The sequence below is a fragment of the Moschus berezovskii genome, chromosome 4 (genome assembly GCF_049115385.1).
Source record: "Moschus berezovskii isolate FMDL1 chromosome 4, NW_MosBer_1.0, whole genome shotgun sequence".
Lineage (NCBI taxonomy): Eukaryota > Metazoa > Chordata > Mammalia > Artiodactyla > Moschidae > Moschus > Moschus berezovskii.
Genome location: NC_142463.1, coordinates 71,565,221 through 71,580,548, shown reverse-complemented (window position 1 = coordinate 71,580,548; position 15,328 = coordinate 71,565,221). Strand labels below are relative to the sequence as shown.

The 15,328-nt window shown below is 33.6% G+C and overlaps 1 protein-coding gene across 4 annotated transcripts in view; it reads right to left on the bottom strand.

The window, feature by feature from the left end:
• The window catches only part of MTF2 (metal response element binding transcription factor 2), a 92,583-nt gene that overhangs the window by 19,750 nt on the left and 57,505 nt on the right, over positions 1–15,328 (bottom strand). For 3 of the 4 annotated variants that reach the window (XM_055401704.2, XM_055401701.2, XM_055401703.2), the window contains 8 exons: positions 14,664–14,759; positions 13,643–13,711; positions 12,733–12,856; positions 6,313–6,380; positions 4,657–4,827; positions 464–569; positions 293–345; positions 75–179 (listed from right to left, as the gene is read on the bottom strand). In XM_055401704.2, coding sequence (XP_055257679.1) covers positions 75–179; positions 293–345; positions 464–569; positions 4,657–4,827; positions 6,313–6,380; positions 12,733–12,856; positions 13,643–13,711; positions 14,664–14,759 — 792 coding nt within the window. The remainder of the gene's footprint in view (positions 1–74; positions 180–292; positions 346–463; positions 570–4,656; positions 4,828–6,312; positions 6,381–12,732; positions 12,857–13,642; positions 13,712–14,663; positions 14,760–15,328) is intronic. The other variant, XM_055401702.2, reaches the window with a different exon arrangement.

The following is a 15,328-nucleotide window of genomic DNA, read 5'->3' as shown; positions in this document are numbered from 1 at the left end:
GTATTTAATCATCACTTTACAAAGAAAAAACTCTAGAGGAAAATTAATCAAGAATAAGAACATAAAATATCTACCCATAATGCCTGGAAATACTAGACGAGGTAGTTTCTTTTGCACTGGAAGCACCCGTGAAATCCACATCTGAGGTATTGGATGAATGTGCAGTTCCCTCAGTTCTCCTGAGACAAAAGAATTTAAACGGTATAACAACTATATTACATAACAATAGAAATACTAATTTCCCCCCCAAGAAGAAAATTCCTAGGATAGGCGAAAATAACTTTCTATTTACCCTATAGAACAAGGTAAATCCAAACTAGGATTCTCTGAAATTGATTCCTTATCCTGGAAAAGAAAAAAAAAATTTAAAGAATGGTTTCTAAAAGTAACGAGAAAAAATTAGCTTCTCAGTAATTTCAAGCAGACTTCTTCTCTGAGAACATATACCAATATATCCTCTTACCAAAGGTGGCTCAGCAGTTTTCTGAATCATTTTTCTTGTATATGGGCCAGGTGGACGACCTACAGATTTTTTCTTTCCTTTTTTTTCTATGCCATTGCTTACATCCCTGAAACATAAAACCATTATGTATTTAATCTCTGCAGAAAGAAAACAAAAAGACAATGGACAATATATACTGTCATAACCTCTACTTATGTAATAATTAGATTATAAAAACAAAGTTAAGCTGAATCTACAAGTTTAGTCAAGTTCACAGATAATATATTCTAATTTGAATAAATATTTATTAAAGAGATATTTACATATGAAAGGTTTAAAGGAAAAAAGTTCTGTAATAACAATTTTGAAAAATACACAACACCTAAAAATTTTTTACAAAACAAAAGAAGTACTATTGCATTGGATGGAAGATTTCAAAACTCCTTTAAGTTCAATTATTTCATTTAGGTTGTTATTATGTAGGTACTTGGAGGATGTTTCAAGAATTTAGTACTAAATTCAGTAGTATGAAATTCAGTAGTTAACCTCATGGAGCCAGGAAGTATCTATGTTAAAATTGTTCAGTCCCTATACAGTAGCTCTAAATAGAAATATCCTGTGGGTTCCTGAATGATGCTAATCAGAAAGAGGTTGGAGAATGTAAAGAAGGAATCCTTCGTATTATGCAGGGGAATCATTCAAAGGACAAAATTAGAAAGTTTTAGAAAACCATTTTAGAGACATAAAAAAATCAAGCATAAGAAGAGAAAGAAATGGGTCAAGAACTATACCTAATTAACAGAAGGGAAGAATGACAAATACCAATACACAGAACATCTATTTCATTTAATTAATAAACATCTCCATATAAAGGAAATACTAACAACAGGAATACAAAAATGTTCCCTTAGGAAGGGGTTTGAGATCTTCCTGGTAGCTTAGCTGGTAAAGAATCTACCTGCAATGCAGGAGACCCCTGTTCCTAGGTCAGAAAGATCCTGTGGAGAAGGGATAGGCTACTCACTCCAGTATCCTTGGGCTTCCCTGGTGGCTCAGATAGTAAAGAATGTGCCTGCAATGCGGGAGACCTGGGTTCAATCCCTGAGTTGGGAAGATCCCCTGCAGAAGGCAACAGCTAACCACTCCAGTATTCTGGCCCTGAGAATTTGATGGACAGAGGAGCCTGACTGGGGCTACCCAAAGAGTCGGACATGACTAAGTGACTTTCACTCACACTAAGGGGTTCACAGTATAGACAGAAGACAATAAACATGTATACAAGCAGAATAATAAAATGGGTTAAGTGCTACAATAACATTATCCAGGAAAAATTGAATTAAAAAACAAGGTAAAGAAACAGATTTATATAATATGCTAGAAAGAGGTGAATGGAGAAAACAAGAAATGACTATTCCTCCACACCAACCTGGTTTGAGAAAATAAAGGTGGAAGTACAAGGAAAGAGAAAATAGAGAAGGACAGGAAGAAAGCCTAACTAGAACTATAATCCAAAATCTTATCCAAGGATAAGATGGGTGGGGTGTACATTTATTGATTTTTTTGGTAGGATGATCAACATAACATTTATAAAGGACCCCTGGACTAAAGAAAGTACCCTTTAGTCCAATTCATACATAAGGCCCAGAATGAACTGAGAATACCTTTAGAGAAAGTTGAACCATTATTTGGTCACATCAAATGAAAATCTGATAATTACCACAGACAGAATGTTCTATCAAAATCAAAATAGGGACAAGAGAGATTGTGGAAATCTTTTTTCTGATTTATAATATAAGCAATTGTTAGAAAAAGATTAATAATAAAAATCTGAAAGTAATAGGAATGGTATTCTTTTCCTTCATTAAAAAAAAAAACCCTTAAAGTACTATCTACTTTATTACTAACTCAAATGGATATATAGCACCGACAACCCTCTGTAATTATTTTTTCTTATTCTCCACGATGATTAACTCATACCTTATATATTGGCTCCTTAAATTTCTCTCTCAGCTATCTCTGCCTCATCATTTCATTGAGAAAATAGAAGCTACTAGGCAATAACTTGAGTCATCACAGAATTAGCATTTGTACTCATCTTCTTTTTCTCTCTACTTCAACAGAAGGATGTTAAGTCCTGCTTTAGAAGGCCAATCCCACATTTAGATTCCCACGTCCTGTCCCTTTTGTCTTCTCAAAGACTTTATATCTTCAGTTACCTCTCTTTCTTCTGTACCATTCTCCTCCACTGACATACAGAAACAGGTTACAATTGTCTTATATCTATTATTATTAACTGTTAATGTTTTTGGCATTGTGCTTTGTACCATTTATTAAATCAAAATTATTTAAAAAATCACTTGATTCAGCTTCCATTTCATTTGTCTACTTCCCTCCCTTAACAATACAGTGAAACTACTTCTGAGAGTTGACAACACATACCCTTCCCACTTTCTTCATTCTCTTTCAAAATTCTTAAAAAGTATTTCCTTTTTTTCCCTTTTACTGTATTATTGTCATCATCATCATTTTGAATCTTCCCATGTCCCTAATTGTAGAAAAAGACCAGTTTTGACAGTAAGTTGACCAGAGCTGGATTCGATCATATTGTCCCACTTCCATCTGACTTTTACCTTTAACACTTAAGAAAAATAATTTTTGTCAAAATCACTAATAATAAAATGTTATCTAATCCAATAAACATTTTTCTCTCATCTTAACCTGCCTCTCAGCAACATTCAGTACTGTTTAATATACCCATATCTTTCTCACACACTCTCCTTCACTTGGTTTTCATGACATCAAACTTTCCTAGTTTCCTTCTATTTCAATAATCATTCTCTAGTCATCTCCTTCATTTATTTCACTTCTTCCAAATCTCTAAATAATACCAGGACATTATTCTGGGCCACATTCTCTGCTTTTCTCTCTCTAGGTAATATCATCCATTCTCATGGTTTTATAAATCAACTTTAAAATTTATTATCATGTTTCCTAAGCTCCTGACTGAACATACCCAATTGCCTGTATCTAACATCATTACCACTTAGATATTCCTCATAAGAATCTTGAACTCAATGAGTATGAAACGGAAGAATGCTTTAGTCACGTCATCAAAATCTATTCTTCCAGATCTTGTGAACAGATACAACCACCCACTAGTTGCTCAAACCAGATATCTGGGCATTGTGTAACTTTATCTCGCCCTTCCTTTAAAAATTTAATTCATTAGCAAAGCCAATACATTATTCCTCCAGTGGAGATCTTGAATCTATTTTCTCTCTACTTGACTGCTATCACCTACAACTGCACAAGCCACCATTATCTCTCACCTAGAAAACTGAGTCTTCATTTTTTCCTGCTTCTACTCTTACTTCTATAGAATTTGTTTTCCAAACAGATCCAAAGAAGTATTTTAAAAGGTAATTCAGTGTGCACACATCTTTAAATAGCTTCCCATTATTCTGAGAAAACAACCAAAACTCCTTATGAGGTCTACAAAACACATGACCAAGCCCCACCCAGCCTTTCCAGTGCCTGATACTACTCTCTCCAGCCCTTGTTCACACCTCAGTAGCCTTCTGTAAGTTCCTGGAACATGCCTCATAGCTTCACACTTGTTATTTCTGCTACCTGAAGTATTCTTCCCTTTATTCTTCACATTGTTAGGTCATTCTCATTCTTGAAAGTTTCAGCTTCGATATTATCATAAATAGGCTTTCTTAAGCCTCCTTCCTAAAATAGACCCTTATATCTCTATCCATCCCAGTACAGTCTAAATCTGTTTGCTATTTCCTAAATGGTATTAACATGATCTATAATTATTTTGTTTACCACCTTTCTTCCCCATTATAATGTAAACCCCACCAGGGCAGAAAGAAAGTCTTATTTATTATATCTCCAGCACTTAGACAGTAAGTGCTTGATAATCAGAATGAATGAACAAACGAATGAGAAATGAACAAACAAATGAATAGATACTTATGCTGTTTGTGAACAAAATCAATAGGGCCTATTCCTGGAAAGCCTTAAATCTATAGTAAATAAACACCTAGCATTAACTCCTTATACCTTGTTCAAGCAAGAAAATTTAAATAGGATAACAAATCAGGGTCACTTCCACCTGTACTTTCAAATATACTAATGAGGCTAAGTAACACACATTTTTAGTTACAAATGAGCTAAAGAGAAAAACTAAGCCACAGATCAACTTTTACCTTGATTCAGATATAGGTTTGGATGCCTTTCTGCCTTTAATTTTAAATTCATGGGAGGTTCCTTCAGGTTCTTTCTCTGCTTTGAACGCCACATTTGGTGGCACAGGAGGAACACGAATTCGCAACCCAAACAAATGCTTCTTCTTCTTTATTTCTTTCCCAGACATAAACCTAAATTTAAAAAAAAATAACTGAAAATTTAAAAACTGAACACATATACATGGAAGACCCTCAGTCGTAAAACACATGAAAGTCTACCCAATACTACCCCCTTGCTTTTGTTTTTTCCCTTTGCTTTCTTGGATTCTTATCTGCCCCAGAGCCAGTCCACAGTAGGATATGACAGGGGAGTAGGGAGAGAGGAATAGTATTAGAAGGGAGAACACATGTCCGCTTTTCTTTTTAAAATGTAGCATCTAACTTTTTAAAGAATGAAGAGTAGAGAGTGGTGTCTTTTTTAGACTCAACAGCCTTTTCCACATTTTTAGTCTTATCTGTTACAAACACCTCAAAAAAGGTTTAGGAAAAAAAGAATTCTATTTCAGAGTGAATCAGTGAGGAGAGAAACCCTGGCCAGAAATAGGTAAGCACATTGGAAAAAAGTACATCAATCCTAGAGGCCCAGAAAATAAAAGGAGTGTCTAGCATGTCAGATCTGGAATTGGAAATAACCTGGAGCAGAGGTGACATTTCTTGTGGGCTTGGGTTTCTGAAATATATGTTCCTTAATCCTTTCCCAAAGTCCTTAGAGTCCTTATTCTAAAATACCCTCATAGCTCTCCTACAGCATGCCTGGCCTAAGAACCACTACCAAGTGCTTAGACTGCCATTCAACTTTTATATAAGTGTGAGAAAGGGGAGCTCCCATTTCTACCATAGCAGGAACAAAGGTATTTCTAGCACACTAAATTGGGATTACAGAATTCATTGTCCTATAAAGTATTTTTACCAGCACAGTAACTGCTCAGGTAACTTTACAGCCTTTTTAAGTTGTCCTAAAGATCTAACCACTTGTAATTTTAACATTTTTTAATGAGGAAATGTTGCTAAGTTCAAAAAAAGCAACATGTTACAAACAAAAGTGTTATAATTCAATAGGTGGTGGAAACCAGCATATACATTTTATTTCTATTGCCTTTTTAAAATATTTTAAGAGATGTAGATATGCTCCTTAAAAAAAAGGGGAAAGATTTATATAATATATCAAACAATGTCATTTAATTATCAAAAACTCAGATCACTAATACTACTACTATTCCTATAGATGGCACTAACTAAATTTAAAATCACAGAAGACCTCAATCATTTAAAAACCTATCTTCTCTTTAATATATCCCCCTATCTTCTGCATATTCCTACCAGATAATATGATTGTTTTACTTTCAGCAGATTAAATTATAAGGACAAGTCATGACTGAGTATGCTTTTTCAACTACACTGACCAAATTCCCCTGAAACACTGATATGCCTTCCATCCACCATCTCCAGAGAACTGCTCCTCCCCTCTTCAGCCTTTGAGAATCACTGGTTTACTGTGACTGAGAGAGGACAGTAAAATGGTATGTATTAACTCTACACCAATCCCACAATTCTTAATGCCATTATTCCTTATATTTACCAAATGTCTCCCTCAGAGGGATACATAAAGTAACTTACATGGTCTTGTAATCATTTAATGCCTCCAAAACATGCTCATATCTTTCAGATTTTGGTGTGTCTGCCAGCTGTGAAGTATCAAAAAAACAATTCAGTGCACTGCAATTTCATCAATTAGTAATACACAGGTGATAGAGGCAACGTGACACAAAAGAAAAGTTGATTGACTAGCTGTCAAAAGATCAAAGTTCTAATTTCAGGTCCTCAATGACCAGCTTTGTGACTTAAGGCCATTTAGCCTCTCAAATCTTGTTTTCTCACATATAAAAAAGAGAGTATAAATCCTTCACTAGTTTCTTGACTACTATCAATACTTGTATAGATAAAACGGTATGCTTGAAAGAACCATAAACTGTAAAACACAATAAAAATGGGATTTTATTATTTATCATTGAATTTACTTTAATTCTATAACCTAGGAAAGTAATAATACATTAGAATTACTTTAATATCAACCATAAAGCTTCTAATAGATATTAACAGGCTGCTGCTGCTGCTAAGTCACTTCAGTCGTGTCCGACTCTGTGTGACCCCATAGACGGAAGCCCACCAGGCTCCCCCGTCCCTGGGATTCTCCAGGCAAGAACACTGGAGTGGGTTGCCATTTCCTTCTCCAATGTGTGAAAGTGAAAAGTGAAAGTGAAGTCGCTCAGTCGTGTCCGACTCTCAGCGACCCCATGGACTGCAGCCTACCAGGCTCAACCATCCATGGGATTTTCTAGGCAAGAGTACTGGAGTGGCTTGCCATTGCCTTCTCCGAGATATTAACAGGAAAGGATATAGAAAGTAATGATAAACATGCCATTTTATTTCCCAATACTTCTAACACAAACCAACAACCTCTATAACTGTAAAAAAACAACAAATTTTGGAATTTTCTTTTCATACCAATTATAGACTTTGGTTAAGCCTAAAATCCAAAGTGACTCAGTATGTTTTTATCATCACACACCATTTTAAAATCTAAACATTCAATTCTGGAAAATACTGTATTTTGTTTCAAAAAAGTTTCTTTCAGAGTTATTTCTGCCTTTTCTTCAAAGTTTAAAGACTAGGGCCCAAGAGAAAAAAATTAAATTATAAAAGACCATCTTCAATTAAAGCAATAAAAATTAAAACAAATGAACAACAAAAATCTTCCAAAATATCAACAATGACTTTCAAAATTACTGTCAGTAATTTTATTTAGCAGCTGAAACTCCCAAAGCTCAGAACTTCTTCAAGTAAAATAAATAAACAAATCTGTCAAATAGAACACGGTAGGTAGAAGAGACTTATACAGTCATCTACTTTTATTTTACCAATTGGTCAACAGCTATAAACCTAAATTGCCCAAATTCACACTGCTGGTTAGCTAGAGAGGTAGAATTTGAACCCAAGTGACAATTAAGTACGTTCCTTCGACATTCACTGACAGCCCACTGTGAGCCTGTACTGGGTACTTTAAGAGGAAAAGGAAAGTAAGAAAGTTAGTTTGGTGCTCATTCTCCTTAACCATACCACACCTTCCTATTTTAATTTCTGAAGTGTCCAATGACAGAAATTTTCTATTAAAGGAGAAATAATGGACTCAGACTTTATAATCCAAGAGACCCGAGATGTCCACCTAATTCAAGTTTTCATTAATACTGTAATCCCTTTAATAGTACTCAAGAGTCATGCAACCTTGGTTTAACTAGTACCACAGATGAAACTTAATGAAGGAGCCCATTCCATGGGTGAACAAAACATTCCTTCCTGGATTCTCTTTTATACAAGGCAGTTCTTCAAATATTTGACACCACCCTTATGGCAGAAACTGAACAGGAACTAAAAAGCCTCTTGATGAAAGTGAAAGAGGAAAGTGAAAAAGTTGGCTTGAAGCTCAACATTCAGAAAACTAAGACCATGTCATCTGGTCCCATCACTTCATGGGAAATAGATGGGGAAACAGTGGAAACAGTGTCAGACTTTATTTTTTGGGGCTCCAAAATCACTGCAGATGCTGATTGCAGCCAGGAAATTAAAAGACACTTACTCCTTGGAAGGAAAGTTATGACCAACCTAGATAGCATATTAAAAAGCAGAGACATTACTTCGTCAACAAAGGTCCGTCTAGTCAAGGCTATGGTTTTTCCCATGGTCATGTATGGATGTGAGAGTTGGACTGTGAAGAAAGCTGATCGCTCAAGAATTGATGCTTTTGAACTGTGGTGTTGGAGAAGACTCTAATAAATTATTCTAATAAATTAGTGGTATTTTTTCTGATTGCTTTTTAATTCTTCACAAGAAAAATCTGCTCTACAATTTTGCTGACATTCAACAACATAAGTTTAGAATTTCTCAAATCTACTCCTTTTTACTTTTTGAAAATCACAACAAACTCTCTTTTTTTCTTTTGGTACCCGTTCTCTCTGATTTCCTGGGCCTCCCTGGTGACTCAGATGGTAAAGAATCTGCCTGCAATGCAAGAGACACAGGTTCAATCCCTGGGTCAGGAAGATCCCCTGGAAAAGGGAATGGCTACCCACTCTAATATTCCTGCCTAGAGAATTCAAATTTTATCTGTAAGTTCTTTCAGCACTCCACTACTATTTTGCATAGGACTGTTTATTTCAACTCACATAATGCAGTCAAAGGTTCCCTTACTGTATTTTGAAAACAGAGTGTGCAAATATTACACTGTTAATCAAATAATCTGTATTAGAAGAGCATCATATTCTAGTTCTTCCATCTGACCATGAGGTTTATAATATAGATCTTCAATAGAAGAATCATTTTTGTTTCTCCCTGTACTGACACTAATCTCACACTGTGATTTCAGTTTCAGGGTTATATATTTCTGTACAGGGATATATGCTATAACATATAGTTAAAATTCTTCCCTTCAATAAAATACATGCCTCAGTTACCACACTGAATTCCACACCACCTAGGCTTAAGTATGCCAAACAGCTTAAGTAATTTGTTTACCAATATATACTCTGTATGCTAATATACAACTCAAGGCACCAAAAACTGCTTTTAACCAGATTTCTTATAATTTTCCCTTAAAAGTATTATAGCACCTCTACTACATTTTTCTCTACCAAAAACATTGTTTCTGCCACAGTATTTCATTTTATCTATGCTTTTCTCCCTATATTCTTCAAGTAAGGTAGCACTCAACCCACTGCTCTATCAACCTTTTAGGTATTTAAAACTTAAGACCACAACTAACAGAAAAGTGGGCTGTTCTTATGAAACTGAAATTTCAAATCACAGTAGGAAGTAAAGACAAGTGATAATAGGCAGATTTCAAAAAGTATTAATATCTCATTGTAACTTCCAAAAGCATTCTGATATAACCTCATTCTAAACACTTCATTCTATGTAAAAATTTTAAGCAATGTTTATTTGGGGTGTCAAATTATACTACATATTTTTACTATCTCAAAAAAAATAATTCAAAACACAGTAGTTTATGAAATACTAGATTCAGTCTATATGATAATCATTAAGGTATCAACTCTCAAAGATGTTTACCAAGATCACATAAGGAAATTATCACTGTGTTCTAACATGTTCTAAAAGTTTCAGCTTCTCTTCATAGCAATCCTGAAAATAATCAAGAAAAAAGAAAATATATAATGTATGTTAAACTTACCTTTCAGTATGAAAGGATATACAGTTGACCTCAAAACAACTGGGTCTGAACTGCATGGGTCAACTTATGTATGGATTTTTTTTTCCCCCCACTAAATACAAACTACAATACTACACTGAGGACAGTTGAATCTGCAGGTGCAGAACAGCAGACAGGGCAGGCCAGCTCTAAGGTGTATGTGATTTTTGATGGCAGAGAGGGTCAGTACCCCAACTCCGTGTACTTCCACAGTCAACTGTACTCTCTAAAATGGACTTACAGGGATCAAATCCACATCCCATGTATTAGAGGGTGAAGTGTTAACCAGTGAACCACCAGGGAAGTCCCAGTTTTTAAATTAAGGTATATACATTGCTTTTCTTAGCCATAATGCTATTGCACACAGAGACTACAGTGTGGTACAAGCATAACTTTTATATGCAGTGGGAAACCAAAAATTTGTGATTTGCTTTATAGCATATTAGTTTTGTTGCAGTGGCCTGAAATTGAAACCACAGTATCTCCGAGGTATACCTGTAATATACTTAGATGCAGTAATTCACATGTTTTGAAAGTACAGTTGTCTTCAGTATCCCTCGGTTCCAACCATGGAAAATCAACCAGATACGAAGGGCCAACTCTACTACATCATTTGGGATAACTATAATTAATGTTACTTTATAAAAAGATTTTTAATACAAATATAAACAAAAAGAAAATTTTATTAACCTAATTTTGAGTAACAAAACTCAATTTGCAATTCAATTTCAGTTAGCCAAAGATTTATTACTTTAATAATTAGGAATAATACATTGTTAGTATTATCTTTGCTTCTATTGCCACAAACATTTAAAAGTAAACTAAATGAAAATCAGTGAACAAATATTACTTACAAATTTTATGGTCTCTTTATCATTAAAACTTCACTCTAAAAACTAATTACAATATTAAGATGTAAAGTATTAATACAGAGAATTAAAACCTGAACTTCCATCTATAAATAACTAGAGAATGGGATGACTAACCTACTAAATCTGAATGTCTTATTTTTTTTTAATGTGGAGAAAGAGCAATGAGAAATGACTAGAAAGTCACTTGTTCTGATAATAAATCTGATGGCTCCCCAAAATGGGAACACTCCTTAAAAAAGTAAAACATTTGTCATAAAGTTATATTTAATTGTAATCATGTTTTTCTTAATTTTTAAATAAAGATATATTTTTCCATTTGGGGCAAAGAATAAGAAACTGAAATTTCTTACATGTAAGGCATTATCTCATAGGGTTCAGAAAATAAAACATGCACTTATTGCTGAAATAAATGTTTTCTGATATACAGCAGTTCAGCTGGAACTGAAACAGCTAGAATTCATAAATTGAACTCATTTCTTTAAAAACATTTTTTATTGTAATAAAAAATGACAGCATTTGAAATAAACAACTTGAGTTTTTATATGCATGCCCACTATCTACATGAAGTAACCAATGCAGACTTTAATCATGTAAAACATTAGTGCACTAACAGAAATATAAATGTATCTGCATATGAAGTGCTGAAAGAATCACTGCTAGGAAGAAAGTATTTCAAATTAATGTATGAGAACATTAAATATTCAGATGACTATAAAGAACAATATACTTAATAGTGCCTTACATTTTCTTCTCCCATTACTAATCAGTTTATTAAAATTTATCATATTTACAAGTCACTCACTTTCTCTCCAGTCATCTAAAAGAAGCTTTTAACAGAAAACTTAATGAGAATTATATTCTAATTTCTAACACTCAAAAATCTTAGCTCAATTGATCTTAGTATCATTGATTTTAAAATCTAAGTATTTCACAGGTGTTTATTTTATACAACTGACCTATTACTTTTAATAAATGTGTACTGTGCACTCCCTGATGCCTCATAAAACCCCCAGAACAACAACAGAAACTTGATACTTTATTTGATGTGAAACTTATAAATTGCCTCATATCTAAAAGCTACAAATGCAGAAATTCTTCCTAAATTTCATATCGGTTTAGTTTTTGCCTCAAAAAGTAAGACATGACTAAAATTCACACATCTATTCCACATATTATAGAACAAAAAATTTAGTTAGTATCTGTATTTTAAAATTTAATACCTATATTTTAATAACTCTAAATAAATCTTTAAAAAGGTAAATATTAAAGTTACTCTAGTTACTTTCTTCTTTGTGCTGTTCAGTAGTTTCAAAATCTTTGATGAATAAGCATTAACTTTTACATTGCTTTTTGTAAAAAAAAAAAAAAACAAAAACTTTGCAAACAGCATGAGTGGTTACACTTTGCAAATGAAAAGCAAAATGAGATGTCAGAATGAGAGGGATAATCCTCAATTCAGGTAACTTCATTCTCTTATTATTCTAACATTATTACCAGGTCCCACTATTCCTGAAAGTCAAAGATATAAAAGGGAGTACCAAAAAGAGAGAAAAGAAGAATGTTGAGATTACATCTCTAAGTTTATAGTAAACTTAGAAGAAAAGGAGGAACCATAGGATACCCAGTAATAAGGATTTCTCACTCCCTTCTATCTTCAGCTGCAGCAATTCTCACTTCAGAAAATGGAAGAATTAAGTAATTTATTTCCTCCTATATTTTTTCTCAACAGGCAACAAACAGGAGAATGAGTGCTGATCCTGACAGCCTCACCAGTTATTTCTTCCTATCTAAAAATACAATGCTACTTCAGATGTATGGCTTGCACACGTGCCTTAGCTGTTTTCAACAAAAACAAAATAAAAAAGACATTAAGTAGCTAATGATGTTAGCTCTGAGATCACCTACCTCTCCAGGGTGCAATCTATCCCAGTTTTCATTAATGTATGTCATAAGCTCAAGTTCGGAATCAAAGTATTTCTTCTTGTGAATAACACTTAGGTTGTAAAGGCATAGGTGTGCTATATCTACCCTGGAATCCAAAAATAATCAAATTATATGAAAATAATGTTTTGGTTATTATTTTTAAATCACACATTATTATTATAAAACCAGCTATTAAAAAAATCCAAAGTATTTAGGTGAACAGATGGTTAATATCATGTCATAGTCACAATAAATCATTATATATGAAAATAAATAAAAAACATTAATAACTAAAATTTTAGATATTCTATTTCTTAAAAGAGAATCTGATGTTTAATAGTAATTTATGATCTAAAATTTCATGTTTTCACTACTACATAAGCTACAAAATGGATCACACTTTAACAGATTTTATTTTATCTGATTCATTAAATCCTATCTTTTCCTAAAATATGTAAAACATTTAACAAAAATTTCTAAGTACTTACTATAAGCATTTTCAGTAAATCTCCAAAATTCATCATACTTCCCATGCCCAAGGATTACTTAACTGAGGCAGAAACTGGCATATTAAAAGACCTTTCTCTCTTCTACTGTATTCTGAAGGCCCAAAAGAACTAGAAACATGAATAAGAATTTTGAAGATCTAAAAGATATTTCAAAGTTATATTTTATGCCATTAGAAACTGAATGGCTTTATTATGTTAGCAATAAAACTAGATAACCTTTGGGAAAGATAACATCAGGCTTGAGGATAAATAAAGGAAAAGAAAGAAAGCCAGGCATAAAGAAGAACAAATTTTTATTTAAGCTAAGTATATAGAAAAGTTTCATCCTGCAGATTTAAAATACAATTCTTCTTTTGATCCTTAATAGAAAGGTCTATACTTACCATTGTAATGGTAGACGTTTGAGGTATTCTGGTCCAGAACTGCAGACAGAGCAAATAAATGTATAAAACCTAAAGAAAAAGAAAGTTGTAACTGAGCAAGCAAGAGTGCATACAAATTATTTACCAATTAAAAGTAATATTCAGCAAGTACATATCCTACAATTGACATAAGGATTGATACACAAAGCAAAATATAATCTGAATCATGACACTGTAAAGAATTTCTTCTCTAGTAATGACAAGTAATAAAACAGTTTGATTATGGGGGGCAGGATCAGGTTTTTTAACCATTAGAGACCTTCAGAATTCACATACAGATTCATATAACTACAGCTTACTAATGACTTGTTTGTACTGAGAATTGTGACGGCTGCTCTCATATGTTGTAGTCACTGTTACTTTTACAAGTCAAAAATAATCTGGTAAAATAAGCCCAGAAGACAAGCTGACTTTGCTAAGGTCAGAAAAACAATAAACTGCATAAGCTAAGATTTAAACCTAGGGTTTTTGACGTTACATTTAGTGCTCTATCTATAACTTTTCTTCCTAGAGCTCTACTTCACATTGTTTTAATCAAAAAGGATATTAGGTCAGCCTTCTGACATTCTTTAGATCTAAGATATAAACTGTGTGCATCAAGGTTCTGTGGCCTTTTCCAATTGCCTATCATGAGACCTTTTTGAGCTTCTTTTAAAAAGGTATCAATGAGAATAACAGAGAGTATTGTGGGGCAATAGGTACCAATATAATCACTACTCAAATACTCTAAAAGCTTTCTGTAATAATATTCAAAAGCACAAAAATTACATTTTTTAAAAATTATGTATAATTTAAGTATATTAAACAATATTTTCCCTCTAAGCTGAACCTTTTCCGAATCAAGCTTAAAAAAAAAACAAAAAAAAAACCTTTAGAAATGTGAAAAGGCAAACAGACATACAATTTTTAAAAGCTAAAAAAAAAAAAACAAAAAAAAAAACACCATAAATGAGTCAGTAAAGCTCAAATGCCCTTCTCTCACCTGTCTCCAAATAGCATTGGCTTTTGAAGGCATTGCACACAAGCTTCATGAAACCACTGTTTACATTTGCAGCACTGTAGCATCTTTAAATACCAGCTATACAAAAAAATTTAAGATTAACATTACTACCTTTCATGAGGTAAAGGTTAAAAAAAACCACGACAAAAGTGACGTGTAGAATATAGTTCTGATTATAGCATGATAGTTCTGATATTGTGTTAAATTTTTTCCTTCACAAAAAGTTTATTAATATTGACATCATCCCTTCTCTCTTTTTATTCTTGAGAGTTTATAAGCTCTTGAAAGCTATATCTACTATTTCTAGTTAACAAGAGTGTGTGTGTGTGCACACACGCATGCACACACTCACTCAATACAGTCTGAATCTTTGTAACCCCATGACCCCATGAACCTGCAAGTTTCCTCTGTCCATGGAAATTTTCCAGGCAAGAATACTGGACTGTAACGGTTACTATTTCCTACTCCAGGGGATCTCCCCAACGACAGGATCAAACCCACGTCTCTGTGTCTCCTGCACAGGCGGATTCTTTGTCACTGCACCAGTTGGGAAACGTGGGTCCTAAATTAGTAAAGGATCTTTGTCAAGTCTGCGATTTTGTTTTTCACATCAACAGTCTCAGAGGTCACCAATATGTAGAGCTGTT